This window comes from Plectropomus leopardus, chromosome 14 (genome assembly GCF_008729295.1).
Source record: "Plectropomus leopardus isolate mb chromosome 14, YSFRI_Pleo_2.0, whole genome shotgun sequence".
Taxonomy (NCBI): Eukaryota; Metazoa; Chordata; class Actinopteri; order Perciformes; family Serranidae; genus Plectropomus; species Plectropomus leopardus.
In genome coordinates this window covers 22,832,266-22,858,324 of record NC_056476.1, presented here as the reverse complement: position 1 = coordinate 22,858,324, position 26,059 = coordinate 22,832,266, and the positions used below count along the sequence as shown (strand labels likewise).

At 39.1% G+C, this 26,059-nt stretch overlaps 3 protein-coding genes across 4 annotated transcripts in view; 2 read left to right on the top strand and 1 right to left on the bottom strand.

Moving 5' to 3' along the window:
• Nucleotides 1-349: 349 nt before the first annotated feature.
• c14h2orf50 (chromosome 14 C2orf50 homolog) lies at nucleotides 350-2,050 on the top strand. Its single transcript, XM_042500211.1, has 3 exons — nucleotides 350-576; nucleotides 735-774; nucleotides 1,853-2,050. The coding sequence occupies exons 1-3, from the start codon at nucleotides 350-352 to the stop codon at nucleotides 2,048-2,050; spliced, it is 465 nt and encodes a 154-aa protein (XP_042356145.1).
• Nucleotides 2,051-4,138: 2,088 nt separating this feature from the next.
• On the top strand, nucleotides 4,139-12,710 carry slc66a3 (solute carrier family 66 member 3). Its single transcript, XM_042501399.1, has 7 exons — nucleotides 4,139-4,376; nucleotides 7,164-7,246; nucleotides 8,342-8,411; nucleotides 8,549-8,606; nucleotides 9,007-9,127; nucleotides 11,315-11,356; nucleotides 12,210-12,710. Exons 1-7 carry the CDS (start codon nucleotides 4,231-4,233, stop codon nucleotides 12,308-12,310), a joined length of 621 nt encoding a protein of 206 aa, XP_042357333.1. The 5' UTR covers nucleotides 4,139-4,230; the 3' UTR covers nucleotides 12,311-12,710.
• The window catches only part of rock2a (rho-associated, coiled-coil containing protein kinase 2a), a 47,406-nt gene continuing 33,866 nt past the window's right edge, over nucleotides 12,520-26,059 (bottom strand). Inside the window, exons 17-33 of one of the 2 annotated variants that reach the window (XM_042501397.1) lie at nucleotides 25,882-26,041; nucleotides 25,467-25,627; nucleotides 23,980-24,164; nucleotides 23,801-23,870; nucleotides 23,216-23,319; nucleotides 22,816-23,002; nucleotides 22,117-22,210; nucleotides 21,920-22,014; nucleotides 21,486-21,677; nucleotides 21,113-21,281; nucleotides 20,187-20,257; nucleotides 18,677-18,765; nucleotides 18,439-18,517; nucleotides 18,051-18,318; nucleotides 17,676-17,889; nucleotides 16,113-16,239; nucleotides 12,520-14,505 (exon numbers count right to left, since the gene is read on the bottom strand). In XM_042501397.1, the coding sequence (XP_042357331.1) occupies nucleotides 16,182-16,239; nucleotides 17,676-17,889; nucleotides 18,051-18,318; nucleotides 18,439-18,517; nucleotides 18,677-18,765; nucleotides 20,187-20,257; nucleotides 21,113-21,281; nucleotides 21,486-21,677; nucleotides 21,920-22,014; nucleotides 22,117-22,210; nucleotides 22,816-23,002; nucleotides 23,216-23,319; nucleotides 23,801-23,870; nucleotides 23,980-24,164; nucleotides 25,467-25,627; nucleotides 25,882-26,041 (2,196 nt within the window). In that variant the 3' untranslated portion in view covers nucleotides 12,520-14,505; nucleotides 16,113-16,181. The remainder of the gene's footprint in view (nucleotides 14,506-16,112; nucleotides 16,240-17,675; nucleotides 17,890-18,050; nucleotides 18,319-18,438; nucleotides 18,518-18,676; nucleotides 18,766-20,186; nucleotides 20,258-21,112; nucleotides 21,282-21,485; nucleotides 21,678-21,919; nucleotides 22,015-22,116; nucleotides 22,211-22,815; nucleotides 23,003-23,215; nucleotides 23,320-23,800; nucleotides 23,871-23,979; nucleotides 24,165-25,466; nucleotides 25,628-25,881; nucleotides 26,042-26,059) is intronic. The other variant, XM_042501398.1, reaches the window with a different exon arrangement.

The following is a 26,059-nucleotide window of genomic DNA, read 5'->3' as shown; positions in this document are numbered from 1 at the left end:
GTATATAGATTTTCATATTATATTATTTTTATATTATCTTATTTATTTTGTCATTATATCACTCAGTCAGCTATTTCACATTTTCCCCTTGCCTCTGACTCTTGAGCTGTTGTAACACGTGAATTTCTCCAGTATAAAGTCTTATTTGATCATGATCGTGGGTGGTGATGTAGCCATCAAGTGTGTTAATTATGGCTCAGGTGCATTTTATTGTGAAAGTATTGTTATTTGTGCTCGGATCACTGTTTCCATGGAAACGCAAACAAACCGGCTTCAGCACTGGCAGTGATTTCTCTACACTCACTCTGCTCACCTGCGCACAAGCCACGATTTTGATCTGCCTTTCAAAATGGACTTGAACAATGTCAGACGCGTGTCCTCAGCAGGCTACCGGTTACCGGAACCAGCCAACGAGACCAGGCCGACAACGACCCGGCAGCCAGCAGCGGACAGGACGCGCTCCGCGAAAGGAGACGCGGTGTCCGCGAAACAGAATCCAGACAGAAGCGACCCCGTCAAACAGGACCGGGTGTGGAAAGAGATGGTGTGGAGTGAGAGGAGAGGAGTGCGGGAATGGTGAGGGGGACTCTGGTAATCAAACTGTTCTGGCATCTGCCTCAAAACATGTGAAAATCAAGTTTGGGATGTCAGGACTTTTCCACAATATTGATTACAAACCACCTGTGGCAGTTCATATTAATTCAAAGGTCACCAATCTCCTTTGTGGTCCACAGGGAGAAGAACTGGAACTTTCTCAGGAACTATGATCAGCTGGTAAGACTAAATGTGTATATAAACTGGCTTTCTCAAATGTTGAGATTCCTCCTCCTCTCATCAAGAAATATTTCCTGGCACAAAACTTCTGATTATATTCAAATATGGTCTTATATTTCTCAAGGGTTTTTTTTTTGGTAAACATCCTTGCACTCAGTAATATTATGATGTGCATGGAAACCATGAGTAATATTGCCCATTGTTGCATATGCATAGATTTCAGGGTGGGGGCAGGGAGAAAGTCCTCCTCAATATTTAGGACACACTGCAAAGATAAACTTCTTGTTTTAAATAAAAAAAAGTTAGTGTCCAGTCTGCCTTAAATTTTTAAGTTGTCTGAATTTGAGAAGACAAGTTGGATCATATCAAAATTACTTCAACTTGTCTTTTCAAATTAAGTCAACAGTAATTTTAAGGCAGCCTGAGAGTAGGAGAGGAGTTTTATTCTGACAAAATTAGGGGAATTTTCATCTCAACCTGATGCAGACAATGGAGAAAATTGTGCAGAAAACAATCAAATAACCTCTGAATATATACAAATATGGTATAAGAATTTTTCATGAATTTTCACAAATAGCATGGCACTTAATTACACTAAAATGTGCATGGGAACAACATTCTGCATTGTTGCATAGATGTAAATTTAAAGAGAGGATGCATTGGGCGAGCCCCCCTCAATATTTACAACACCATGTACAAATAAACTGTTTGTTTTAGAGAAAAAGAAAAGTTAATGTCCAGGCTGCCTTAAATTTGACTAAATTTAAAAAAGACAGATTGAAACATTTCAAAATTACCTCAACTTGTCTTCTCAAATTCAGTAAGCTTAAGATTCTAAGGTGGTCTGAAAATGGCAGAGGACTTTTATTCTGACAAACTTAGGGACATTTTCACCTTAAACCTGTGCAGAGAAGGCCCAAATTTTCCATTTTAGAATTATAAGGTTCTGTTTACATTCTGAACAGTTTTGAGATATTGAGCTTTTGAGCATGTTTTTCCATTCCAAATAGCAAAATTGGTATGTCCCCTTTTGTTTTCTGAATGAAAAGTCCAAAAGTCTACCTGTGTGCGTATATAGGGGCAGCTGAAGCCAGAGGAGACTTTACCCAGCTACGTGTCACTCTTCTCCGATCGCGTCCCCAACACCACCAATCAGATGTTTGGCAGCAGGCTGTCCACTCCGCTGGGGAGCGATCTGGTCAGACTGGACAGGCTGCTACTCTGGTCTGCAGGCAATCACAAGCGCAAGCAGGATCCAGAGATGCTGCCCTGCTAGACCGCTCTGAAGACAGATTAACCTCATCATCTGGACCTCTGCACATTAGGTCTTTTTTAACCTGGACGCTAAAAAGCGGGGACTGCTGTCCTTATGTGGAGCTTAGATTTTCCTATTTTTTTCTAGTTTGGCATGGTGTGGCACTCACCATAGCTCAGCCTAACTGAGTTTAGATTTCATGTTTCCTTTTGTTATTTTGGTCATTTAATGACAATACAAACATTAAGCCATATCAGGGAGGGAGTCAGGACTAATAAGAAAATGATGTTTGCTCTCCTGCATGCGCTAATTTGCTAGATATACAATCAATTTCATATTGTACTTAATGTGCAGAAATGTCTTCATTTATCCACAGGTTGGATATTTTTTTGCAACAAAAAATGTACATGCACAGAGTACAAAGGCATTTGTTCACTGATACAGACAGGTGAGATGGACAGGGACACCTGCAGATCAGATTCAAGTCATCTGAGCTCCATCAGGTGTTTAATCGGATACTTGATAATCTAACAAGATACCTGATCAAATTTGGATGAGTGAAAGGTTGTAACATCACTACTTTTCTCTGTGCACTCAAATAGCGCTGCAGGGACATGCAAAAAAAAAGTAAGTAGGGTTTAAAAATAGCTCCTTTTCTGCTTATGCTATAGGAATATATCTTATTTTGGTCTTAAATTGGTTATTTTTTTATATTAAATGCTTAAAATAGCTGCTACATATTGTTATATGTTTACCAGGACCTCTAAGCCATTGTTCCATGACAGAGGCATGGAATTACATCAATTGTTCGTGATTTTCATAATGATGTACATGCATCGGCACTTTATTTGAGCAGCAGCATGACTCAGGTTGTTGTAGCCTACTGTAGCAGCTTTAAAAGGCCATTGTGTATATTGTTATGTCATTATAAATCACTGCCTCTTTGCCTTAATTTGAATAAAAATGTTGGCCCCCAATTAATTTGAAAAACTTGTATGATCTGAGTCAAAGTCAGTTTCATTACAATAAAGATTTTAAAGTCTGAACTGATTTTGTCATGGTGCTGTTTTTATCATTCTGTGTCCTCTCTCTAAATGTGACGTTTTTTTGCGGTGCCATGAACACAGCGCAGGTAGAACTGGTTGTGATAAATGATCTGCCAATCCGGTCAGATCAATGGCTGAGAGGAGCATCTGCAACAAGGCATCTGAAAGCAATCTTTTATACCGAACACAATAAAATAAAGTTAGACTTTCAGTATGCCTGGTGTCTGCTGCTCCATTTATGTCAATAGTAGCTCTGCATTACTAGATTGTGTCGCAAGGAATTAAGCATAGTATATATATATATATATATATATATATATATATATATATATATATACGGTCCACCTCAATATATAAAATCAATTTGTGGCGCACATGTTTTAATTGAGGCGTCTGAACAAATAAATGAATTTGTTTCGATGTGTATTGTCTCCCCCACTAAAACTAAGTAGATGAGAACTTTCACTTTCATAAAATTGTAGGCCTCATAAACCCTCCACAAAACGACACTGATGGTGTTGGAAGTTATTACATGTAAAGATGGACAGTTTGTTTTGAGTCATGGTGCGTGGATGCTTTCCATCATGTGCATGCAGAGTAGACTCGGGACTTTTATGTAATTTCCAGACTGTTGAAATGCATACTGATTTAAACGAGAAAAAAGGAAGAGGGGAATCACTGCAAGTTCCGAAATGAAGACTTCAAATGCTTTGGTTCATTTTTTTTAACTTGTGAGCACGACAGGCCAATCAGATTTCAGAGGATGTATGCGGAAGTGAAAAAAGATGCCGGCAGACGGGAAACTGTCAAGTTAGCAGAATTGTAAAAGAAATAAAACAACTTTATCTTCAAAATAAAAGTTTATTTATTTTTCTGTTTGAAGAGTATAGACAAAGTAGCTATTTTCAGACTTTCAATAAAACCACAATCGTATTTTATGTTTTGCTTTTGGATTTTTACCACTTTAAAATCGGCGCGATTTCAAAATAACCTATACTTTCTTTTATTTTGAAAGTTCAAAACTTAAAGGTTTTCTTAATTGATCTACCTTGACACTGGTTTCGGCGCAGCAGCAGCATCTGGGTGCCACTTTTAGCAAAATCCTGTGAGATCTGATAATCCAAAACTCACATTTTGTTATTCCATCCCCAGACAATGGCGGACGATATGTTGTTGCATGCTGCCAATTTCAGCACACTGTTTGTGTGTATGGTGCTGAAATTCCCGCAGATTTTTGTACTGATGAGAGCGAAATCCACGAGTGGAGTCAGCCTCAACAGTCTGCTCCTCGAGTTGATCGGGTATGTGAGTGTGAATGCTGTTAATGATGATGATGAACAATGCAACTTTTGGGGAAAGGAGTGAAATTGTAAACAATATGCTAAAGTTTTCTGTGCAATACTTACTTTCATTTAACTCTGATGTAATTCTGATGAAATGACTTCCTGTTCCGTACTGGTTATACCTCATGTAGAGCGAATCCCACCTCCGAACTCCTTTTGAAATGTTTGTAATTTATTTTTCTTTAACCCTTTAAACTCTGGATCAACATCAGTTTTCTCGTTCTTCTTTCAGACGCCTTTTATAAGCATTTAAATCTCTGAAACATGAGCAAATTTTGCTTGAACTTCTTTTGAAAACATGGGAAAAGGGCAATCAGCAGCTTAGCCTTAAATGTCCCGCGAATTGAAAAATAAAATAATAAAAAAAAAAGGGATAAGAAAATTACCTTAAAATGACTTTAAAATTAGTTACAAAAATTTCAGTAGAATCAGTGGAAAATTATCAAATAGAAATGGCAAGAAAACTACATTTATTGTAATTATATATTTAACATTAGGTTATAGTAAAATATATAACATTATTAATTTTTATTTTAGCAATTTGTTTTAAAAGTTACTTCCTTTCTTTCCTTCTTTTTTGTGTGTGCTTATTTTCAGGTGACTTTCTTTTAACTTTTTTCTATTTTTTCACTAATTTTTGGGCCGTGTCTTGTTAAAGTGGCCACCTCCTTCTCCTCATGTTTTTTTTTTTTAACAGAATCAAACCAATTTGCTTAGGTTTTAGAGAGGTAAACATTATTTAAAACTGCTGCTGCTGAATCCCTAATATATAATGTTAATTACTACCAATTAATAACATATACAAAATAAAACGTTATAAAACCTGTATTAGTGTGCCACTGTCTGCAGGGGAAATGAAGGAAATTCTCATCCTCATACATAGTGATTAGGACGAGGATGTAAAGCCTTTTTTTTCTTACACAAGGTGTGAAATAGGACATGTACAGTAGAGATTGTCTCCTGGAGGATCCCTAACTGAGTTTTGAGGTCCGCAACTGAAAAGCTTTCGAAAAAATTAATCCTCCTGCAAGGGCTTTACACTCACCAGCTGCGTGTTGTTTAGAGAGCTGAGGATTTTGGTTGAATTAATGAGGGCGAGGAAATGTAGCCGCAGTTAGGCCTGTGTATTCTAACATCTGTGTGAAGCAGTGTGAAGCCTGAGGCTAAATCAGTGCAGTGGGTCGGTTCTTGAGTCTGGAACAGGAAGTATTGACACAAAAAAAAAAAGCTATAAATCTGTCTTCAAACCTGCAGTTAGAATTGCCTGTTGGGGTAATGAGACTTGGCCAAACTTTTATTTTTGTGGGTTTTATAAAAGTTCTACTAGGATTGTATTAAGTTTCTGTCTCAATGGCTGTATAATTTCTCAGTGTCTTGTCTCTCCCCGGTGCCTGGCAGTAGCTGCACTCTCCTAAATGTCTCTACTGTGCTGGTGAGCGATAGCCTGCTGTCATTGTGCATGCTACAGTGAAATAGCCAAGCCTTAAAGCTGCATTAGGTATAATGTTTATCTAAAAGTAAAAGCCATTTAGTAAAATATTACATTGGCATCCCTTATGGTAATCAAACTTTACTGTTGCCATTGTCACTGGTGGGAAAAATCAACATTCACACAACACATGACCACATCTCAAAGTGCAATTAATATCTTTTTGCTCCATGGTAGACTTAACTTATACTGTGTCTGCAGGCACTTGAGTGGCTTTGTCTTTTTAAACTCACTTTCCAGTCAGAACAAACACAACCACACAACCTATCAGAGTGTAAAATGAATTTGCTCTTTATGTAAATTACAAGCCACTGTAAGTTGTGCTTCTGATGATGTGCCATAGTCTTGTTCAGATAGACATTAATAGAATTACTCACTGGAACTGAATGTAAGTGCAAAATTCAAATCTCTCTCAACCACTGCTGTCAGTGAGAGCTCTTTTTTTTCTGTGTGAAAAAGCCTTGTGCAGCTTTAACTTGAATTTCGTTGATTGTTTATCGTTATGGCAACTTCACCTCACATCAATTTCTCAGCCATCACTGTACCTACAGAGAGAAACATCCACAAACCAGCAGCCTGACAACAAATTAATTAGGGCTGTGTTTATGCAAGAATGTGACGTGACGATACGATACGATACGATACGATACGATACGATACGATACGATACGATACAATACAATACAGGAGACATATCATTATGGGTCGCAATTCAGTATATTGTAATACTGTAAGCAAGGCAATATATTGTGGCTTTAAAAAATAGGAATACTATCATAGTATCAAGAATATACAACCACATGATAGTAGAACAGCACAGCACTACTTTTTGTACAATCTGACCATCAGAGCAATTCACATTTGCTTATATCAGTAATAAAAAATAAATAAAAGTGATTGCAGGATTCTTAAGGTGAAAAAATTTAACATTAATAATTGATAGTGTTTAGGAGAATCAATATAGTATCACAAATTATAATACTGTGATACTCAAGTCTATTGACATCTCTTACACCCCTAAGATGCATCCAGCTACATTTTAGTGTGGTAAGCTGGATCTTCTGCTGTCGACTACATTTAATTAAAGGCTGAGTTTCTTAAATCCCTTCACATCAGGCTTTGAGTGATTTGTTTTTTTATTTGCCACTCACCCAGTCTCTGCCTTGTTTGCTCTTGAACATTGCTTCTATGTTTCAGCTTAGTTAGTAGTGATTATGATATGACACAGTAATAACCAGACACAATCTACTTTACAGGTACATTGTTTTTGTAACATATCAGATGTACTATGACTACCCTCCTCCAACATACCTGGAATATCCTATCCTCATTGCACAAGGTGAGTTGTCTGAAGTTACATGATATCCTTTTAAAATGTGTCGTGTTTAAATTTTGGTGTGGTTATAACTTTGTAGGCAAATATCATAAATCTGTGTGATAAATATATATTATAGGGCCATACCAAATAAAAAAAAACAATAGAACAACAATATATGTTATTATTTGCAGAATTCCAAAAAACAATTGATTTGAAAATTTGCAAAATATGTATTATTAATAGTCTACTTCGATCCATATTTGTTGGTGTTTAGCCTTTCAAACACATTTCTGATACAGTCAAAAACTTTTTGCATTCCCACTTTTCGCGGACAAACAGGGCATCATACATTACATTTCTTTGTTACAGGAAGTAGATCTCATAAAATAGACTAGTTCATTTAATCCAATTAATCAATTCTAGAATTTTGTATTTCAAAAAACAACAACAGGGTAATATAAAATATGATGAAAAAATGAAAAAAGACATTTGATACAGGCCTAATATATAATATTACATATATCCCAAATATTACATTTTAAAATTATCTATCATATGTCTCTTGTTGGATCTAGATTAGTCCCTGTATGGTGAAATAATTAAAAGGAGACAGACCTCAAATGTGGTAACTAATCTTATCATAGCAAAGCAGACCATCAATTTGATGATTATGTCGCTGTTGTTTAATATCACACACAAGGGTCTGACAGAAAATCAATAGATCACCCTCAGGGTTGACGTGGGCAGCAGCTGATGTCATATGAAAATGTTCTAGTGTCACAGTAATCAGGTTTAGTGTCCTAACAAATGACTTGACATGGGTCTCATTGAGAGGGGCATTCAATCGAATACGACCTTTATTGATCTCTATTTGTAACCATTACTACTGTACTCAAGCTTCTACAGCTGCCCGTATTCACCCCAAGAGCCCCGTTACTGACATCTTAACAATGCAGGACTCTGATATTTTTTGCATCTTTAGAAACAAGTTTGTGACCAGAGATTTTAGATCCTGGGTGAGTTAATGAGACAGTAAGAACTAATATCAGTGCCCCTTGTTCTGTGAAAAGTGCAGTCCATTGATCACGTGTGTTATAATTTGCCCTCTGTCCTCAGATGCCTTTCTTCTGCTCCTGATCTTTCACTACAATGGATGCCTGCGGCAGAGCCTCATCTACACTGTGCTGTATCCTTTCATCACTTTCAAACAGCACAGGATGTGAAAGTGTTCGTTCAGCAGTCAAGACGATCAATGACCCATCGGTCTTTGTTGATACATTTTACAGTACGTCTCGTGTTACTGCCTTAACCTAATGTGTTCAGGTTTGTCGGTGGTTGGAGGCTCCTCACTGTGGAGAAGTGGATCATCGATTTGGCTATGGTAATAGACAACTTCAACATCAATCATAAGTCACAATATGTCACAAAAAAAGCAAAGAGATGGCAAGTCATCAGTCAGGAGTAATGAGGTGGAGATCTGAACAGAGAGTTATCCAGACCTCATTGCACCTGGTGCATCTCAAGAAGAAACCCAGACTTTATAAATGCCAAATGGTCTTGTTGGTTAATGAGATGAATGTGTCTGAATGTGTATTTGCATATAAATAGGTGAGAGCAGTGAACCTGCAACTGCTTTCCACCTAAAAGTTTGTGCAGGCTAACGAAAATGTTTGAAACTTTCAAGCTGAGTTGTAGAGTTACACGGGTCATGAGGTTATATAAACTAGCAGAAACAATGGAGAACGCATTTATATTCAGTCTGACCTCCACTCTCTTCTCAGAGCTTGTGCACATTCATCAGTGCAGCGAGTAAATTTGCCCAACTGCAATGCCTGTGGAGGTCAAAGGACGCTGACCAGGTTAGCGGGCTCTCCTGGGCTATGGCTACCTACACATGTATAGGTGAGTATTACAGTGTGGGCATGAAAGCACACTGGTGCTGGACTTTCACCTTTCCTGGTTTCTCAACATGAAAACTTTAGAGCAGGAATAACGTTTTTTTTTGTTTTTTAAAACTAATGTCCAAATTGACAGACATTTTAGCTGTTTTGCTGTCCACCAGCTCCTAGGAAAATATCTGCCTCTCCAGCTACTAAATGTGCCAGTATGTCTTGCTGTTTGTAAGTGGACAGGTAGCAATACCTGTGAGATTTAACATTGAAAACAGCAAAGGAAAAATTGCTAATAGGAGCCCTGAGAGTGAAACAAAATAGTAGTTTTGGGCTGTAGAACCAATGACTTAAAAGATGTTGAAAAGCTACTTAACAGAGTGCTCCAGGAATGAGTCCCAGAGCCTGTAAATGAGTTAGCATTTTAGCACTCGCGGTTCCCTCATCTCAAAGTCAATGTTTTGTTTTTTTTATGGGTATTTGGTGAAATGCCTGATATAAGGTCTGTGGTTAACGCAAGCTTAAGAGGCTTTCAGGTTTGTTCTTCAATTTAAAATATCGCAGTAAATACGCTACATGTATTTTTTACGCTTTTATGTGAAGCGGTTGCCAGTAAATGGCTAAATGAGACTAAAGACCATCAACACGCCAAACTGGGCTTTACAGCCTCTTGGTGGCAACGTTAGTCATATGCTCATAGCTGTAGCCTAACTTGAGCTTTTCAAAGGGAAAATCCCATTGGATTTTTGAAGAGAGAACCAAGGCGATGTTAACTTCCATGTCAGTCTACAAAAAAGCATCCCTGCGCCCATCTATTACCTCTATAAGGGCGCGTTCATACTTTCTTGACGAAAATAGATTTGTTCCTTTCAAATCTTGTGAGCCCTCTCACTTCCATGTGTCCTTTATGTTGGCATACATACAGCCAACAGACAGGACTAAAGGGCAGACTCAAAAGCTAAAGACAAGAAAAAACTTAGCGATGGATGAGGTCTTAATAATGTTCCTTTTAACCGCGGCAGCATTGTAGGTGGCGGTCATCTATGAGGCCATTGATTCATTCCATTTGGCCGTTTTTTAAATGTCTTTGTTGTCCCCTACGGCAAATCTCGCTTTAACTTTGCTATGATCTCTGGTGGCATTGCTCAGTTTAGTCTGTAACTGTAAGCTTTTGGAAAATGCCACAAATACAGATGAAATAAATATAAGAGTAGGGACAGAAGGCTCCAAAGTGCCTCAAAGTAACTAACATAACTTTCTGCAGTAAAGAGAGACTCAGCTAAGGTCACCATGGTTTGTCGGTATTCAGGAACAAATACAGTACAGTACAGTACTTTTCTGAACCCCAGAAGGACAAAAGAGGACACATACCCGGCAGTGCAAAAGCAGTATTGACTGATAGTCTTGTCATCCTTGATCTCTACATCTCCTCTTTTGTTTATCAGAAGCCTCAAATGCCGTTGTTTTGTGTTGTTCACCACGGTTAACTTTAGGAATATATCTCTCCGTTGCATACTGTAGTAATTGCTGTTGGCTTCTTGAAACCATATTGGCTGACACCCCAAAACTATCGAGTAAATACTGCAGCACCTGGCTAAAGGGAACCAACATCACCATGTTTCTGTTTGTTAAGCTTCTCTGACCAAGCAACAGTAATCAAGGGAGGCACGACTTAGGAAGGGTCAATTTATTATAATGACAAAAAAAAAAAAAAACAATTTTGATTGTAAAGGCTATGGCATTTAATTATCGGCAGGTTTGAAAAGCCGGTGAACACTGTCATGAAATTCTATATTGATAATAACAAAGTCATGTATGGATCGCAAACCTTTGGGAAATGTCTCATTAGAATCAATTAATTCAGGTAAACAAAGTCCTATAAACACCCAGTTTAGTCTGGGATACAATAAATACGTATCAAAAAAGGCGATCTCCACTTTTTAAATGAACATCATCTTCCCGGGTGTCTTATCCTCAAAGTTTGGCATTCCTAATACATTTAGACACGCCTAACCAATTTCTGACTTCTACTTCTCCCCAAAGAGCTGTTACTGTAATGTTTCTGTTCATGAATATGTATAATACTATTTACTCTGCTCCTTATTTAATAAATTAGAAAATTCCACGCTTCATTAATTAAATATTAGATGCTCCCTTTGATAATGAGGATGTCATTAACTCGGCTTCCTCTTTGTTTCAGCGCGAATTTACACCACCGCAGTGACAACTGGAGACATGCAGGGTAAGTTAAACTGAATTAGAAATGACTGTGGGATGTGTGGTATCCCACATAGGAATTTTACGATCTCAATAAACATCTGAAAAAACTATTTAAAAAGATTTATTTGAAGCATTTTGTGTCCTTTGTGACCATTGCCTTTTTGAGGCAGTGTTTGTGTCTCTGTGGGTGTTTTGCAGTCATTTGTGGTCATTTTTTTGTCTCTCTGTAGCTGTTTTGTGCCCATTTTGTGTCTCTTTTAAGCTATTTTTTGTTTTGTTTGTCTCTTTGTTGTCATTTATTGTGTCTCTTTATATGCGTTGTGCAGCCAACCGTGGTCTTTTTTGTCTCTGTAGCTTTTTGTGTCCATTTTGTGTCTTTCTGTAGCCGTTTTTTGTTTGTGGGTTTTTTGTGTCTCTTTCTACCTGTTTTGTAGCCATTTTGGACGTTTTTGTCTCTCTGGAGCTTCTATGTCTCTTTGTGTTTGCTTTGTGTTTCTTTGTAGCTATTCTGTGTCCTTTGTAGCTGTTTTATGTCCCTGTTGTCATTGTGGCCATTTTGCGTTTCTTTGTGTGCCTCTTTGTAGTCGTTTTGTGTCTCGTCATTTGGTCCTATTTTTTTTTTTTTCTCTTTTTTGTAATTTTGTCTCTTTGTAACTGCTTTACTCAGTTTTAATCCGTATGTGGCCATTTTGTCAGTTTTTGTCATTTTGTCTTTGGGGCCATTGTCAACTCTTAGCACACCATGTCTTTAGCACCTATGTCTTCTGCTCATTAGTTTGTGATGTCAAAAACAGTTTCTTCTTGTTAGTGTGTCTGAAGTCTTAGTAAGTTTTGAAGCATAAGTGTGTTAAATAAAATGTCCCTCTTTGTCTCAGTTCTGGTGCGGTTCATCGTCATGACTTCCCTCAACATGTGGGTGCTGCTCACTGTGCTCTACTACCAGAGACGCAGCAGCAGTGCCAAGAAGCAGGAATAAGCTTTAAACCTGCAATTCACTGCCATGTCTTCCAGCTTTGTTTCAGCAGGGATTACTGAGTTACTCTGGACACAGCCAGGACCCAAAACAAAACTGACGAGTAACAACGGTTATGTAAGCGGCTTTCGTAGTACTGACCCGTAAAATGTGCTTTTTTAAAATTGTTTTTACCTCAGTATTGAACCCACACAGCTTTTTATTACATTCCAGTTACTGAAAATCTGTTACGTGTTGTGAGAGCAGAGAACAGTGCTTTTTCATAATGCATGTGATAAAATGTAGTATTATTAGATATGACAGCATAAGCCATGTAAAACTTAAATCTTCCTACTCAGGATATGAAATACTGTATTTTGAAAAGAGTTTCCGAACTATTTTAATAAAGTAAACATTCCAGCTTCTTACATTGTCATAATTTCAGTCAAATGCACTAAAAACTCACCCAGAAAACTTCTTGTATTTGCCTTTTTAAGACAGAAAAATAATTCAAAACCAAAAGGCACATCCATGTCTTTATTGTTGAAGTTGTTATTATTATAGAGCTGTTTGGTAGCAAACATGCAATCTGGATGTAGAGCCCTTAAATACAAAGTGGACAAGGCTGTATAAATAATATAATGTGCACTGTATGGCATGTAAAATATATACTGTGTATATTTATATGTATAAAACATGCTTCTTGGTTAAAGGAGAGCACTCGGTACACACGCACACACACGCACACACACACATAGTTACTCTCCACCTGCTATGTAAGCCACATACACAACAATGTGCCCAAACTCAGAGTTTGGTTACTTTTAATACAAAAATATCAGGACAAAACACTTAGAAAAACTTTCAATGGAATAGTGCTGCTCAGTATGTTGACTCATGGGACATGATTGCATACCTTCATTTTTTTCTGCTTCATATTGGTCATTTTGATTGCTAGGAATGACTAAAAAACTACATTTCTATCAGAGGCCTGCGGGTGACAGCACTTAAGTGTGTGGCCTGAAAAGGCAAACACATGCAAGTTCACTCAGAGCAGTTGGTGATGAAATGGGGCTTTAGTCAAGTATATTTGGATAGAAGTAATACAATGCCTGCGTGTCATCTCTGGTAAAGCCCAGATGTACATTCAAACAACAAAAGGAGCCGAGCTCGGATCAGGAAAGCATTAACGGTGCACCCCTTGAGTTCAGTAAACATTAACCCTCATAACTGACAGTGCAGGTTTGAAAGATTATAGGACTGTGAGGATCTCATGTCAGGGTCTTCATCTAATGCCATTCAGAGCAGGATTCTGTTAAAACCATTAATGCAGTCATACAGACTGGTGATTTAGAGCGTGCCTGAGTCAGAAATCTGAATAAGAGCCACTCGAGGAATTATTTGCTCAAATCCAGGAGCAATATGACACTCTTTCCCCACAGCTGGTTTGCTTAAGTACCTTATTCAAGTTTCTGTGACCTGTGTGGACGCGCACCTGAAAGCAGAATCGTGTGAAGCGAGAAGCTACAATCAGTATGTTAAAGAGTCTGAATAAAAGTACAGATACTGTATCTGGGATCAAGTTCAACAATCTCAGCTGTATTCAGCCAACAAATTACAGAATTTACTATCTTCTATCTGAGTGTAGTGTTCCCCATTAAACCCTTCATATTGTTCACAATCATTAAACGCAAGAAAGTCTTTTCATTTGGCCACAAGAATCCCCAAAAGGTGGTGAGGAGTTTAGAGTTTTCCTGTTGGGTCCTTCAATCAGACAGTGTGTCCTGGTGAGAAGTGTTGAGGTAAGTGTATCCCCCTCTTGCCGGCCCTGGTCGGGCGCTAATAAGAGCTCTCTTCTGTTCTGTGGGAGCTGAACGAGCTACTCCAGCCCCCAGAGACACTTAACTGCTCTAGTTAAGGGCCCGAGACAAGACTTCAGCTAATGTGCTTACAAGCAATCCAGCTTGGTGAAAAGATCACAGGTGTTCAGGTGAGTTTTGGTAGTCGTTACCGCTTCGAGAGCCTGGGAAAGGAGTTCAACAAAAGGGGAGAAACAGACTTTGTAACTCTCACAGGCTGAAGCACGACAGGGTGGGTTGTGGAGAAGTGATGTGGAGTTCAGTGTGCTGATCTGCAAACGGAGCTTTGTAAAGTCTTTGATATAGGAGAACACGCACCCCACCACCCCGACGAGGTGACACACTCCCAAGCAAGGTTAACTGGAGGGGAAAAGAAACAGATTTAAAATTAGTCTCAGCAAAAATGTTCAGAGGATTGCAAGAAGGAATGTCCAGATTGGATATAAATATAACCACAACCATTAACTGTAGAAAAAAAAGTGGACGTAGCCTCCGAGTTTGAAAAGTGAAGCCAATGCTAAAGTGCCTTAAAGCCAGGGTTTCCACATTCATTTATTTGTGGTGGCATGACACAATATTAACATCTGTTCATCAAGTTCAAAACTGGAGTGTTCATTAGGAGCTCCGCTGTAATGATTACTGTTCAGTTATTGATAGCACCACACTCTAGGCGCACAGAGTGTACTCTGGGCACAGACGGAGCAGCACAGCGGCAGGCATAATGAAATTGAAACTTAACCATTCAATGCGCTGAGTCTTGCTTTCACAATGATGCTATTTCTCCCTTTATTTATCACCTCAGTAAACATTTTGCCAATAACTTTATGGTCTCAGTCAGCAGTTCCAAGTCTTCTTCAATACCTTTTGATTGTATTTTGTAAGTTCTGGTCCCATTTAGAGTAAAATAGATGATAAGGCAGGGTACGTTTTAGGGTGTGGCTACTTTGTAATTTACCAGCTGCCACCACTGTGCCATGTCAATCAGGATAAAAGCATAGCAATATATATCCATGGCAGCTTTAACCTCTCATCCAAATATGATCACGTCTGGCTCTAAAAAACACCAACACAGCGACAGCCAAAATGCCAAATTCAAGGCTTCAGAACTGGAGTCCACAAACCAATGGGTGATGCTACGGCAGCTAAGTCCACTTCTTTTCTCCAATCTATGAGTTCAACTCACTTATTTCATGTTTGGTTCCTTTGCAGTCAAGACCCTACTGTATATACACATCTGTCAATAAGACTTTATGGTACTATGTAATAATATGTAATAACACAAGTCCATTTTTCATAAATACCAATTAAATACTTTTTTTTTTTTTTTAAAGAACCGTGGCTGGGATATATACAGAGAGGGGCAATTTACAGCAGAAAAAGTTAACTTGTCAGTGCTCTCTGGTGGACAGACTACATTATGAAGACATTAAATTGCTGTAAAAATATCCTTAAATGCTGCAAGGATAGAGCAATATATGTATACCAACACAATATATCTGCACTAAGCCAAAACCCCAGACACACAGGGCTCTAGTTTTAAAGAGAAAAATATATGTGTAATACCATTTTATATTACCCTTAGATATTTTATCGCAAACAATGATAAAATAATTTAATTTTAAACACACAAAACCAATACTTTCACTTGCAAAAGAGTGTATGAGAAAGAGTGACGTAACCAGGCATTTGCATTGAGTTCAGCCACTAAATAAATTAATTATGAAAAATCCTAAAAGTGAGCAAGTTTCTGTTTTAACCCAGGAGACAGTGCATCTGCTTTCATTTAAAACACCCAGTGGCAAGCTGATTTAAGCTTTCCAGTAAGCAACTGAGGAGCCCCAACAAGCACATGCACCATGACCAACATATGTGGACATAGCCCACCACCAGTACCACCATGAACTGAAAACCAGGACTGTGTCTGGACATTTAGTGCAAAAAGACATGTTTTGGTTATAAACACATACACACATTAGGAGATTGAGGTGATTACAGAATAATGTCTGCGTAAAGGAAGAAGATTGTGGGAGAAGTCGTCATTTGTACCACTGTGTGAGGCCACTTTGGGATTCGCTCATTCTGAAGCCATTTGACCTGTGAGGGTTGAGGTCAGAGGACATGAGGTCACAAAAGATGGGACATGTTTAAGGACATCAGCAGGATTATATGACTGCAGAAAAGCACCTTTATCCTCAGTAGCTTTAAAGTCTACTCTTATGTAGACCTTGTGCTCAGCTACTAAAGGTCAACTCACATTTTTCAAGATAGCAGAGAATAAACACCAGAGGGTCCTAAAACACTCAACCAGTGTTTCACTCTCCTTAAAATCTTAAATTGATGCCTCATGGAAACGGCATTCCACTGCCACTGAAATCAACGCACTGCACAGCACAGCACACACTGCACACAGTGTTACCATATGTGCTCATCAGAAATGAATAGAGGAACAATCATCATCGATATCATCCAAAGCCCAGTGCCAGTCCTGAAGACCGAAGTCCTCCAATCTGTAAGGGGAGATTATTTTTGATGGCCAGGTAACAATTACTGCACATACAAGCCGGTATCCATAAAAACAGTACATTCATGTTGAGTGTAGGGATTGCCATTGTTCTCATTTAAAGAGACTGCGGTGTTGTGTATTGCTATGGTGAGACAGGCTGAGTCATTCTCTGCACTCGCTAACTTTCTCACACAAAAACACCTCTCACTGAACTCTAGATGGCAGGTTTTATACTCCTCTACAAGAACGGCTCCACTGCATAAAAATAACAGTCTTTGGGGTTCACACCATTAGCTCTCACACGGGTTGAGTATGGAAACATCAACTTTGCTTTTGTTACATTTGGTGGCTCTGAATGCACGATACATGAAACCAACACATCATTTTAAGACTGCAGTGGCAAGGAGATAACAGGTAATAAAATAGGTAATATTTTCAGCATGTTTAATTTGGACCATTTTTGAGCCAAAAGATTCAGAAAACTCGAGTATAATACTTTTACTCGAACTCGTCAGGGTGGAAAGCCTTTGAAACAACAACTAGAACATGGGACACAACTCTCCACTACTTTTGCTTTTCCTTTCAATGACTTTAATAAAGGTCACTTTCTCAATCAGGGTTCCTGAAGCTAAGCTATACCTATAGGTAAGTTAGATTTAAGACTTTTTAAGACTTTTTTTAATGCCATTTAACCAATTGTTACCAATTATTTTCAGGATCCATAAAATTATATTTCCCATGTCTCAGCACTATTAAAACTTTTGAAATGTTGATTTAAGACATTTTAATAGCCGTTAAGTCCATATTTTTAGATGCCTTTGAAGACTTTTTTAAGATCGGTGGAAACCTTGTCAATAGTGTGTATGAAAACCTGAAAAACTCTGCTTAACTGAAGACCTCCTGCATATCCCAATATTTCAAACAAACTGGAACACAGCAAAACTTTTGACTGTCAGTTACTGAAAGATTTTTGTTTTGAAGCTTTTTCACAAAGCAAAACCTTCTGACACGATCATCTCTCTTCTACCTGCTCTTGCTGGTGGGGAGTTGTCGACTGGGCCTCCTCATGGACTGGCTTGGTTGAACCTTCATGGAGGCGCGTGGCGAGGAGCGTGCAAAGTGCTCTGGTGGTGGAGGCTTCTTGGGAATCTTCTTGACCAGTCGGCTGACCCACTTCTGCTGCTCCTCCTGGGACACGGCCAGCAGCAAAAGATTCTTGGCCGAAGACACGTCGTAGTTCACTGGGGGTAGAAGAGACGAGCAATTTTCAGTTATAGTCTTTAGTTAGCTTTATTAGCAACATTAGTTTTGCAAAGAAATTCACAATTTCTTTTTCAAATCCTAAAGATGCATGAAAAAAATCTATTTGTTCATAGATCAGTTTCTATCGGAGGCATCTTACCTTTGCACGGAGCAATGATCTCCTCCTTTTTGTCCATGTGGTCCTTATGGCACTTGATGTGGCAGCGCCGGCACTCGAGTGCAGGCGGCGGCTTGAACATGTTCCACAGCGGCTTGGTGCATGCCTCACAGTTGGTGGGGAAATGGTAGAGCGTGGGGATGAACTCGTGGCCCTTGTGGCAGATGTAGCTGGACTTCTCTCCGATGGGCAGCGGATCCACCGGGAACTCTGGCTCCTTTTTGCTCTCACCTTCATTGGCATAAAGAATCTGTAAAAATTGAAAGAGAATTAAGATATTATGATGATTTTTGTCTAAATTTGTGCTTTTGATCATCCAGAAGTTGACATTTCAAATTTTTAGAAATGAAACTATTAAACAGAGACAGACCTGGAATATCCTGGGAATCTCTTTGGCGTCAGCTCGGTACACATCTGTTTGAGTGACGGGCCTCACATGGAAGAGTTTGCTGTGTGAGGAGAATACGTTAATGTCTCCTCATCACAACAAGTCAGCCGTATCTCAGTTCAACAACAAATGCCCCTACTAGGAAATAGTGAAACAAACTAAATCTGACTTGAGTCCTGGTTTGTCTTCTCAGCAGATGTGGATTAGGTGTTATACTCACTCTATATCAAGCACCATGTAGGGAATGGACTGCTCTTTGTCTTGCTCGTTGTTGTAGAAGAGAATCTTCTTGCTGCTCACTACAACATACTACAGCAGAACACACATGGTGAGGTTAAATGAAGGAGGGACTGTTCTCTCATCATTATCGAAGCAGCTTCATTCCATAGAAACACAATGAGATCAGAATAGACATTTGCATTCAGTTTGGAACCACACATCAAAAACACCACCAAACTGTCATTTTACCACCTTAGAAATATTGCTAAGGTCAGACCATTTCTCTCACAGGCTGACACTGAAAAGCGAATGCACCTTGAGGCTTGACTAGCGTAATGCCATCTTGTTTGGTCTTCTTAAAAGAGCTGTTGGCCGCCCACAACTCACTCAGAATGCAGCAGCCAGAATACTGACTGAGACCAGACAAAGAGATCAAATTCACTGCACTGGTTGCCTGCCAGTTTTAGAACTGATTTTAAGATCCTCTTATTACTTTTTAAATCACTAAATGGCCTGGCACCAGCTTTTTTACTCAGATATGCTTTTTAAATATGTACTTAGCTGGTCCCTAACATCCTCTACTGCTGGCCTCCTGGTCATCACAAAGATTTCAACAAAAATCCATGGGGAATCAGCGTTTAGCCACTGCGGCCCAACTTTATGAGACAGTTTGCCTAAGCATTTGAGGGACTCCACCTCTGTGGACATTTTTTAGGAAAATCAAGACATATCTTCTTAAGCCTGGCTTTTATTTAATCTTGCCTCATCATCTGTTGCCTCTGTTTTTGGTCTTTTGCACTATTTTATCTCATTTTCATTGGTTGGAATGAGAGCCACTATTTAGCCAGCAGCTGAGAGGCATAAGAGCGACTGCAGATTCACTGCCTGTAGAGACAACATTATTTTAACTTGGTGAATTAAGGACTTATCTCAATCAAACTAGAGTTGGTGATTGCTGGAACACAGAAAAACGTACAGAATAACTAACGAAATTAAGACTGTTTCAGTGAGTTTTGCTCCGTTTCTCTCAAGTTTGAATGAAGTGTGTGGCAATCAAGCAAACGTCAGTCTAAGTGTAGTGAAAGAAAGAAACTTGTACTGGTGTACGATTGTGTTTTTCTGTTTGACTCAATGCACCGCCACACAATTGTATGCCTCCACACGCCAATCAAGTTGCATTTAAAGTTTACATCCATGTTGATGGAAACATGGATGCTTCTCACACAGATATATACAATCAGTCACCTTGACCTTTGACCACCGGATTCTAATAAGTTCATTCTTAAGTCCAAGTGGATGTTTGTTCCAAATTTGAGGAAACCAAATATTGCATTCACATATATGAGGCAGATGCAAGGTCATAGTGACCTTGACCTTTTAACACAAAATTACAATCAGCTTATTGTTGAGTCCAAGTTAATGCTTGTGCCAAATTTGAAGTAATTCCATCAATTCCATTCCATAATTCCATTCTTTCTACTCATTTTATTGCTATGCTTCAATTGCTGTACCTTCTTCTCCCATCCAAACTTCTTGGTATTGTTTCTGACAGGAAGAGACAGCCAGCCCTCCAGCCTTGTTTCTGAGTGGGAAAAAAAACACAGAAAAAGTATGTGTAAGGACACTCTACTGATAATCTTTTAGTATTTTCCAACTAGCTAAAACAGGGTAGCTGCCTTGATTCAGCTGCTAGTATTTTTGCCAGAGAAATGAAGCCAATATCGTTCCACCTCCACCAGCTGTATATTTTCACTAATTGTTTCAGGTATTATCCAATTCTTTTTATAAACTATAACGGCCTTCAATGAATAGAAGTGCATTTTCAGGAAAAAACATTTGCACATACAAAATGCTGAGCTGTACAGCAGCAACAGTGATGTAGTGAAAATAAAAGATGACTCTGACTCTCAGCCACCAATATAAAAAATGCTTTCAGAATTACTTTGATTCATTTCCTTTAAAACCCAAATCCTCATCTAACTTGCCTTTTTATCCCCACTCACATTAGACCATTATCAATGGAATTAATGTAACTTAGAAATTACCCCCCATGTCAGTGTTTTGTGTGGCACAGAATAAGCAAAGTCTATATTTAATCAAATTTACTGACTTTTCCCCAAAATATTATGTCAAACCTCTGCGTAACACCCAGTTCCTGAATGACAAGAGCAATGGCTGCTGAGAAGAAAAACACAGATTGGACGCTCTGTTTAATTGCTGTGTGGGGTGAATTTGCACCCAAAAGGCTGTCAAATCTTTCATTTGTAATTGCCAACTCAGCCTCCATAAATCTTGGCTGGGAAAAAAAGGCAAAAAAAAAAAAGGTGTGGTGAAAACAAAAAACAGGACCAATGTTATCATATAATGGCTGAATATGGTTTGTTGTTAGTTATATTAACATATTTGGAGAAGGTTTACTAAGTGGTAGAGCTCTCACCTGTGTATGCATCATCAGCATCAAACTCCGGCCCACTGCAGACGCTGGCAGAGTCCATAGACTGAACACTGAGCGTCTGCAGGAGGTTCCTCAGCTGCTCGATGTCACTGTCCTTACTGTCCAGAGCCATCTGCAGCTCAATACGCATCTGGCTCTCATCTGCCAGTTGCTGCAAATTAAATGAAACATCACACGAAACAAAATGAAGTCAAAAATATTGAAAGAGGGGAAAAGATGCACCTGCTAATCCAGCCTACAGAAACAGTTGATAATCAAGAGGATTTGGTGAGACAGGGAAAACTATATTTAGGACATCAGAGACAAGAGAAGTTCACAATCACTGTACAAAGTTAACTGTGATTGTTCTACTGACCGCCTGCATTTCGTTGATCTCTCTCTGGTATTTGATGATGCTGCTGTTGAGTTTTTCCTTCTCCGACCTCAGCTCCAACTGCAGCTTCCTGTTCTCCTTCTCCTTTCGCCGCATGTCCGTGTCGTTACCACGGCGACTGCCTCCGCCACGTACCTCCTTGCGGTTCATGATCTCTGCCAGCTTGTTGACAGCCTGTACACAGACATAAGTAACACAGATCATGCTTTAGCTTTTTTTTTTTTACAGAGCTGTAGATCTGATGAGAGGTGCTTCTTGGAGAAATAGCCTAAACCCAAAATGTTTGTGGACCTCTTGAAAGTTTAGCTGTTCCAATTTTGAATCAAAACCTCTTAAGTTGTGTTTAAGTGTACTTAAGTGGCAAAAACGAAGCACATGCACGGTGTGATTAGTAGTGAAGTTTAAAGCAGACGTGCCTGAGTTTTCAGCGTCCTCTCTGACTGCAGCTGCTTCTCAAACGCCTGCTTCATTTGGTTGATCTGCTGCTCCCAATCCTTCGACTTTTCTGATTCTGATTTTTTTAAAAAAAGCCACACAGAAAAGATAAACATCAATCATGATAATATTTGGCTTATAATATAATTTGAAGTTGAAGTTTAAACTTCTTAGTTACCTTCTATTGCCTCCCTTAGTTTGTTGTTCAGCTCCTCCTTCTCATTGGCCAGGTTTGCAACATCACTGGTCAGGGTCCTGTTGGCTTCTTCCAGCTGCATGGGGCAGGAAATTCAGTCAGATTCACTGTGTTACGGGTAATTCTGAGCAGTGTCTAAGCTGTCTACCGCTGCCACTTGTTGTCCAACTTGAACTCTAAAGCCTGTTATATTGTTGTCTTTAAACAGCTTGAGAATGAATTGGATTTACAAATCAGACCCTTTGAAATCATACACAGGGCTCGAAATACATTTTTCTGTGTGTATGCGCTTGTGCATATTACTTAAACTTACATACACCTTTTTTTTTTTTTTTTTTTTTTTTTATTATCTCCACTAGCTATTGTCAACAAATGTAACTGTAACACAGTGCGTCAACCACGGCTGTGTGTTGTTGTTGTTGTTGCTCTGTTTTTTCATGTGCTGTCAGTTCCCTCTTTCAGCTCAGTAACATTATCAGTTATAGATGTGATTTTCAATGTGTGAGAAAATGGCGCTGTGTGCATAGACTGTAGCAAGAGAGTGTGTAAAGTGCATGAGTCTTAGGGACAGTGTATGAGTTGGCAGCTGTTCTAAATTGCATTGGTGCATGTAAAGCTGACTTGCACGTGGCATTTCAAACCCTGATACAGATTTAGCATATGACTGTAAAGGCCACTCACCGAACTGATGGTGATGTCCTTCTCTGATAGCTCCTGACGATGGCGGGCCATCATCTCCTTCAGTTCCAGCTCCTTCATTATCTTCTCCTTCTCCAGGTCTGAGTACTGCTCCTCGGCGATGGAGCGCGCCAGCTGCTCTGAGTCAGCCTTTGTTAGTGTGATCTCAAGCTGAGCTGCCAATGAATCCCTGGAAAAAAATGTAAAAAACAAATTAAGGGCTGAAACTATTAATCACAAACCCAGAATATAAATGTCTTATTCAGAGATACAAATGAACTGACTGCTTCTTCCTTATTTTGTCTTGCTTTTGGCCATGTTTCGAAAAAGAACTGTCAAATGTGTCATTGATTTTTAAAGTGGATTAAAAGGAAAATATCACATATTCAAACAGCCAAAGCACCTCTCCTCCTGTAGCTCCTGCAGAGACTGCTGTGCATCTTTGTAGAGCTTGTTCCTCTCCTCACACTCCTCTTTTAGTTCACGAACCTGGGTCTTATACAGCGTCTGGAAAACACAGCAAATAGGTCAAAAGCACCTCGCAGTAAGAGGTAAAACATTAACAAACAGTGGGATGCTCATCTTTGCCTCCATGCAACTTATGAATTCAGCAGCCTGCTGCTGTGCATGTCCACTGGAAATACAGAGAAGTCAAAAAGTCCCACAAAGGGAAATAGTTTCCTAAGTAGTAATGAATATGTACAAACCAAATAACTGAAACTACAATAAAGGGAAACATATCATTTGAGTTCTATTATATTACTCCACACAGTTCAAGTAATGTTTATCTTATTATAGAAATACATGAAAAATGATCGTCTATTTAATACAGACAAAACCTGTGTTAGCTACTGAATTAAAAAAGTATTGTTGTCGTGATGGCATATTACAGCCCACACACACAGCAGGCAAGATCCAGAACCATAATGTGTTACGCTTAGTCATTTTCCATCCACATATGTAATTACAGAGCAGCGTAAAGACTTACAGAGAAGTACTGCTCAGCTTCCAACTGGTCCTGTAATTCCTTCAGTTGCCCATCTGTGTCCTGTCTTTCTCTACAGTCAAAATTAAAACATCCTGTTACTCATCATCCTCTTTGTGTCAAAATGTCAAGCCATGAGTATGAATGCTAGAAAGGTTTTTTTTTATTAATCGTTAACGGACTTGCGCAGCTCCTGGTTCTGTTTCTCCAGGCTACGTTTGATGTCCAGCAGATGATTTGTTTCCTGCTTGAGTTGCTTCTCGGAGGTTCGCAGAGAATTGAGCTGCTGGTTCTGGGCCTTCAGATCGTTCTGAGTCAGGTTACGTTTCTGGGTCTCCTGCTCGATCTTCAGCGTCAGGTTCTTCACCTGAAAGAATGACACAAGTATGGCACAATTTATTGATTAGAATTAGGGCTGGGCGATACAGCTGATGGATAATATCTCAAGATTTCTACACAATAAGTATCACAATATTTTCAGATTTTCTGTAGAATTGCAAAACTGTAGAATCTATTGCACGTGTGTCCGTGCTGGAGAAGGGATGCCTCTTCAGTTGCAAGCCCTCTGAGTAAAATTGTGATTTGTGATATTGTGCTTCCTAAATAAAACTGAGTTGAAACTAATCTAGATTTAGAGGGAACACAGCTCATATATGACATTTGAGAGCGCTTTAATTTTAATACCTGATGTTGTCTGAGTGCCACTCTGAGTTGGTCTGCGTTCATTTTAACCTGAAATTGGTCTCTGGAAATGTTTTCCTTGTTGATATGTTTGATTAACTATTCACACTACTGGAATTGAATTTTTCACTGAAATAAAATTTGCAGGCTGTAGTTTTTTTTTAAATATCATTATTTAATGTATTCGTTTAGTTTGATTTAATTATGTTTTTTTCATTATTGACAGAATAACTGACATATTGAATGAAAGGGAAATTGGCAATTACTTTCAACAGAAGGTTGCTTTTATTTTGGAGTAAGTTCTTACACGTTCTTACCGTAATGCCAAGAATATACACATATATACACAAATATACACACACCGCAAAACACAGTGAGGGCGAGTTTTCTTTCTTTTTCAAAGTGGAGGCTGGCTTGACTGCAGTGTTGTGAGTGATGTACCAGATTAGCGGTGCTGCTACATTTAGCAGCAACCGTTTTGTGGCATATTATGCAGAGGATAGTCTTTTCCGCATCTGCCCTCCCCAAACCGAACCACCACCAGATGAAGACACACTCTGGGATCCTCCTAGATTTTGAATTGACATGAACTGAAATATGGATTGACATTTAACTGGTGGATGGGGTTGATCAGTTTTGGGTGTCTGAGTGTGAGAGCGATTCACCTGCACGTAAACACAGGCTGCTTTTAAATCATTAATAAATTACTAGAATGCATAAGGAGTATTCTCATATGACAACATGGTCATGCGCCACATCGCATGTAAAAATGATACTCAGGTATATCAGATCTATTTGATATATCCCTGAACCTATTTGCTATTGTAATTGTTTTCTCTTTATTTACTGTTTTTGTTTCAACCGAATCACAGTTATTTCTCTGCATCTCCAACACACTGTTACATAAGCTATAAGATTTGTTTCCGTAGGTGGCTATTAATATGTAAACATACACCTCGCCGTTCCCCCACAGAGAGTAAACACTCACCTCCTCAGTCAGTCGATCCTTGTGTCTACGCAGCTCATCTAGTTTCTGCAGAGCTTGTTTATAGTCACAGTCCATCATGCTGCTGTGCTTCTCCAGATCCAGGATTCGGTTCTCCAGCCGAAGTTTGGCTGCTCGCTCCTCCGCCAGCTTCTGCTCCATCTCTGTGTGTGAGTTGTTTAATTGTATTTGCATGTTACAGCCATGTTCTTAAACAGTGACAAGTATGCAAAACTGTAAAACTAATAACAATGTATTAAATGCTGATGGCAACGTCCACTGGTGCCAAATTATTTCACAAAGTTCAAATCTTGAAACATTTAATGTGTGACGATAGGAACTAGGATGAGCAGGCAGGTGAAGTAAACAAAGGAGGTATGTGGGAAATGAGTCTGACAGAAAAGCTTAGTGACCTCACCCTTCATGGACTCTGACTTGGCGCCCTCGATGGTAACTTTGATCTTGCTCTTGTCAGCCAGCAGCGCCTTGGTGGCCTTATGCGAGGCCTCCTCCTGCTCCAGCTCCTGCTGCAGCACCTTCAGCTTGTAGGTCAAATCAATCTCCTTGTTACTCTTCTCCTGTGCAAAAAAAAAAAA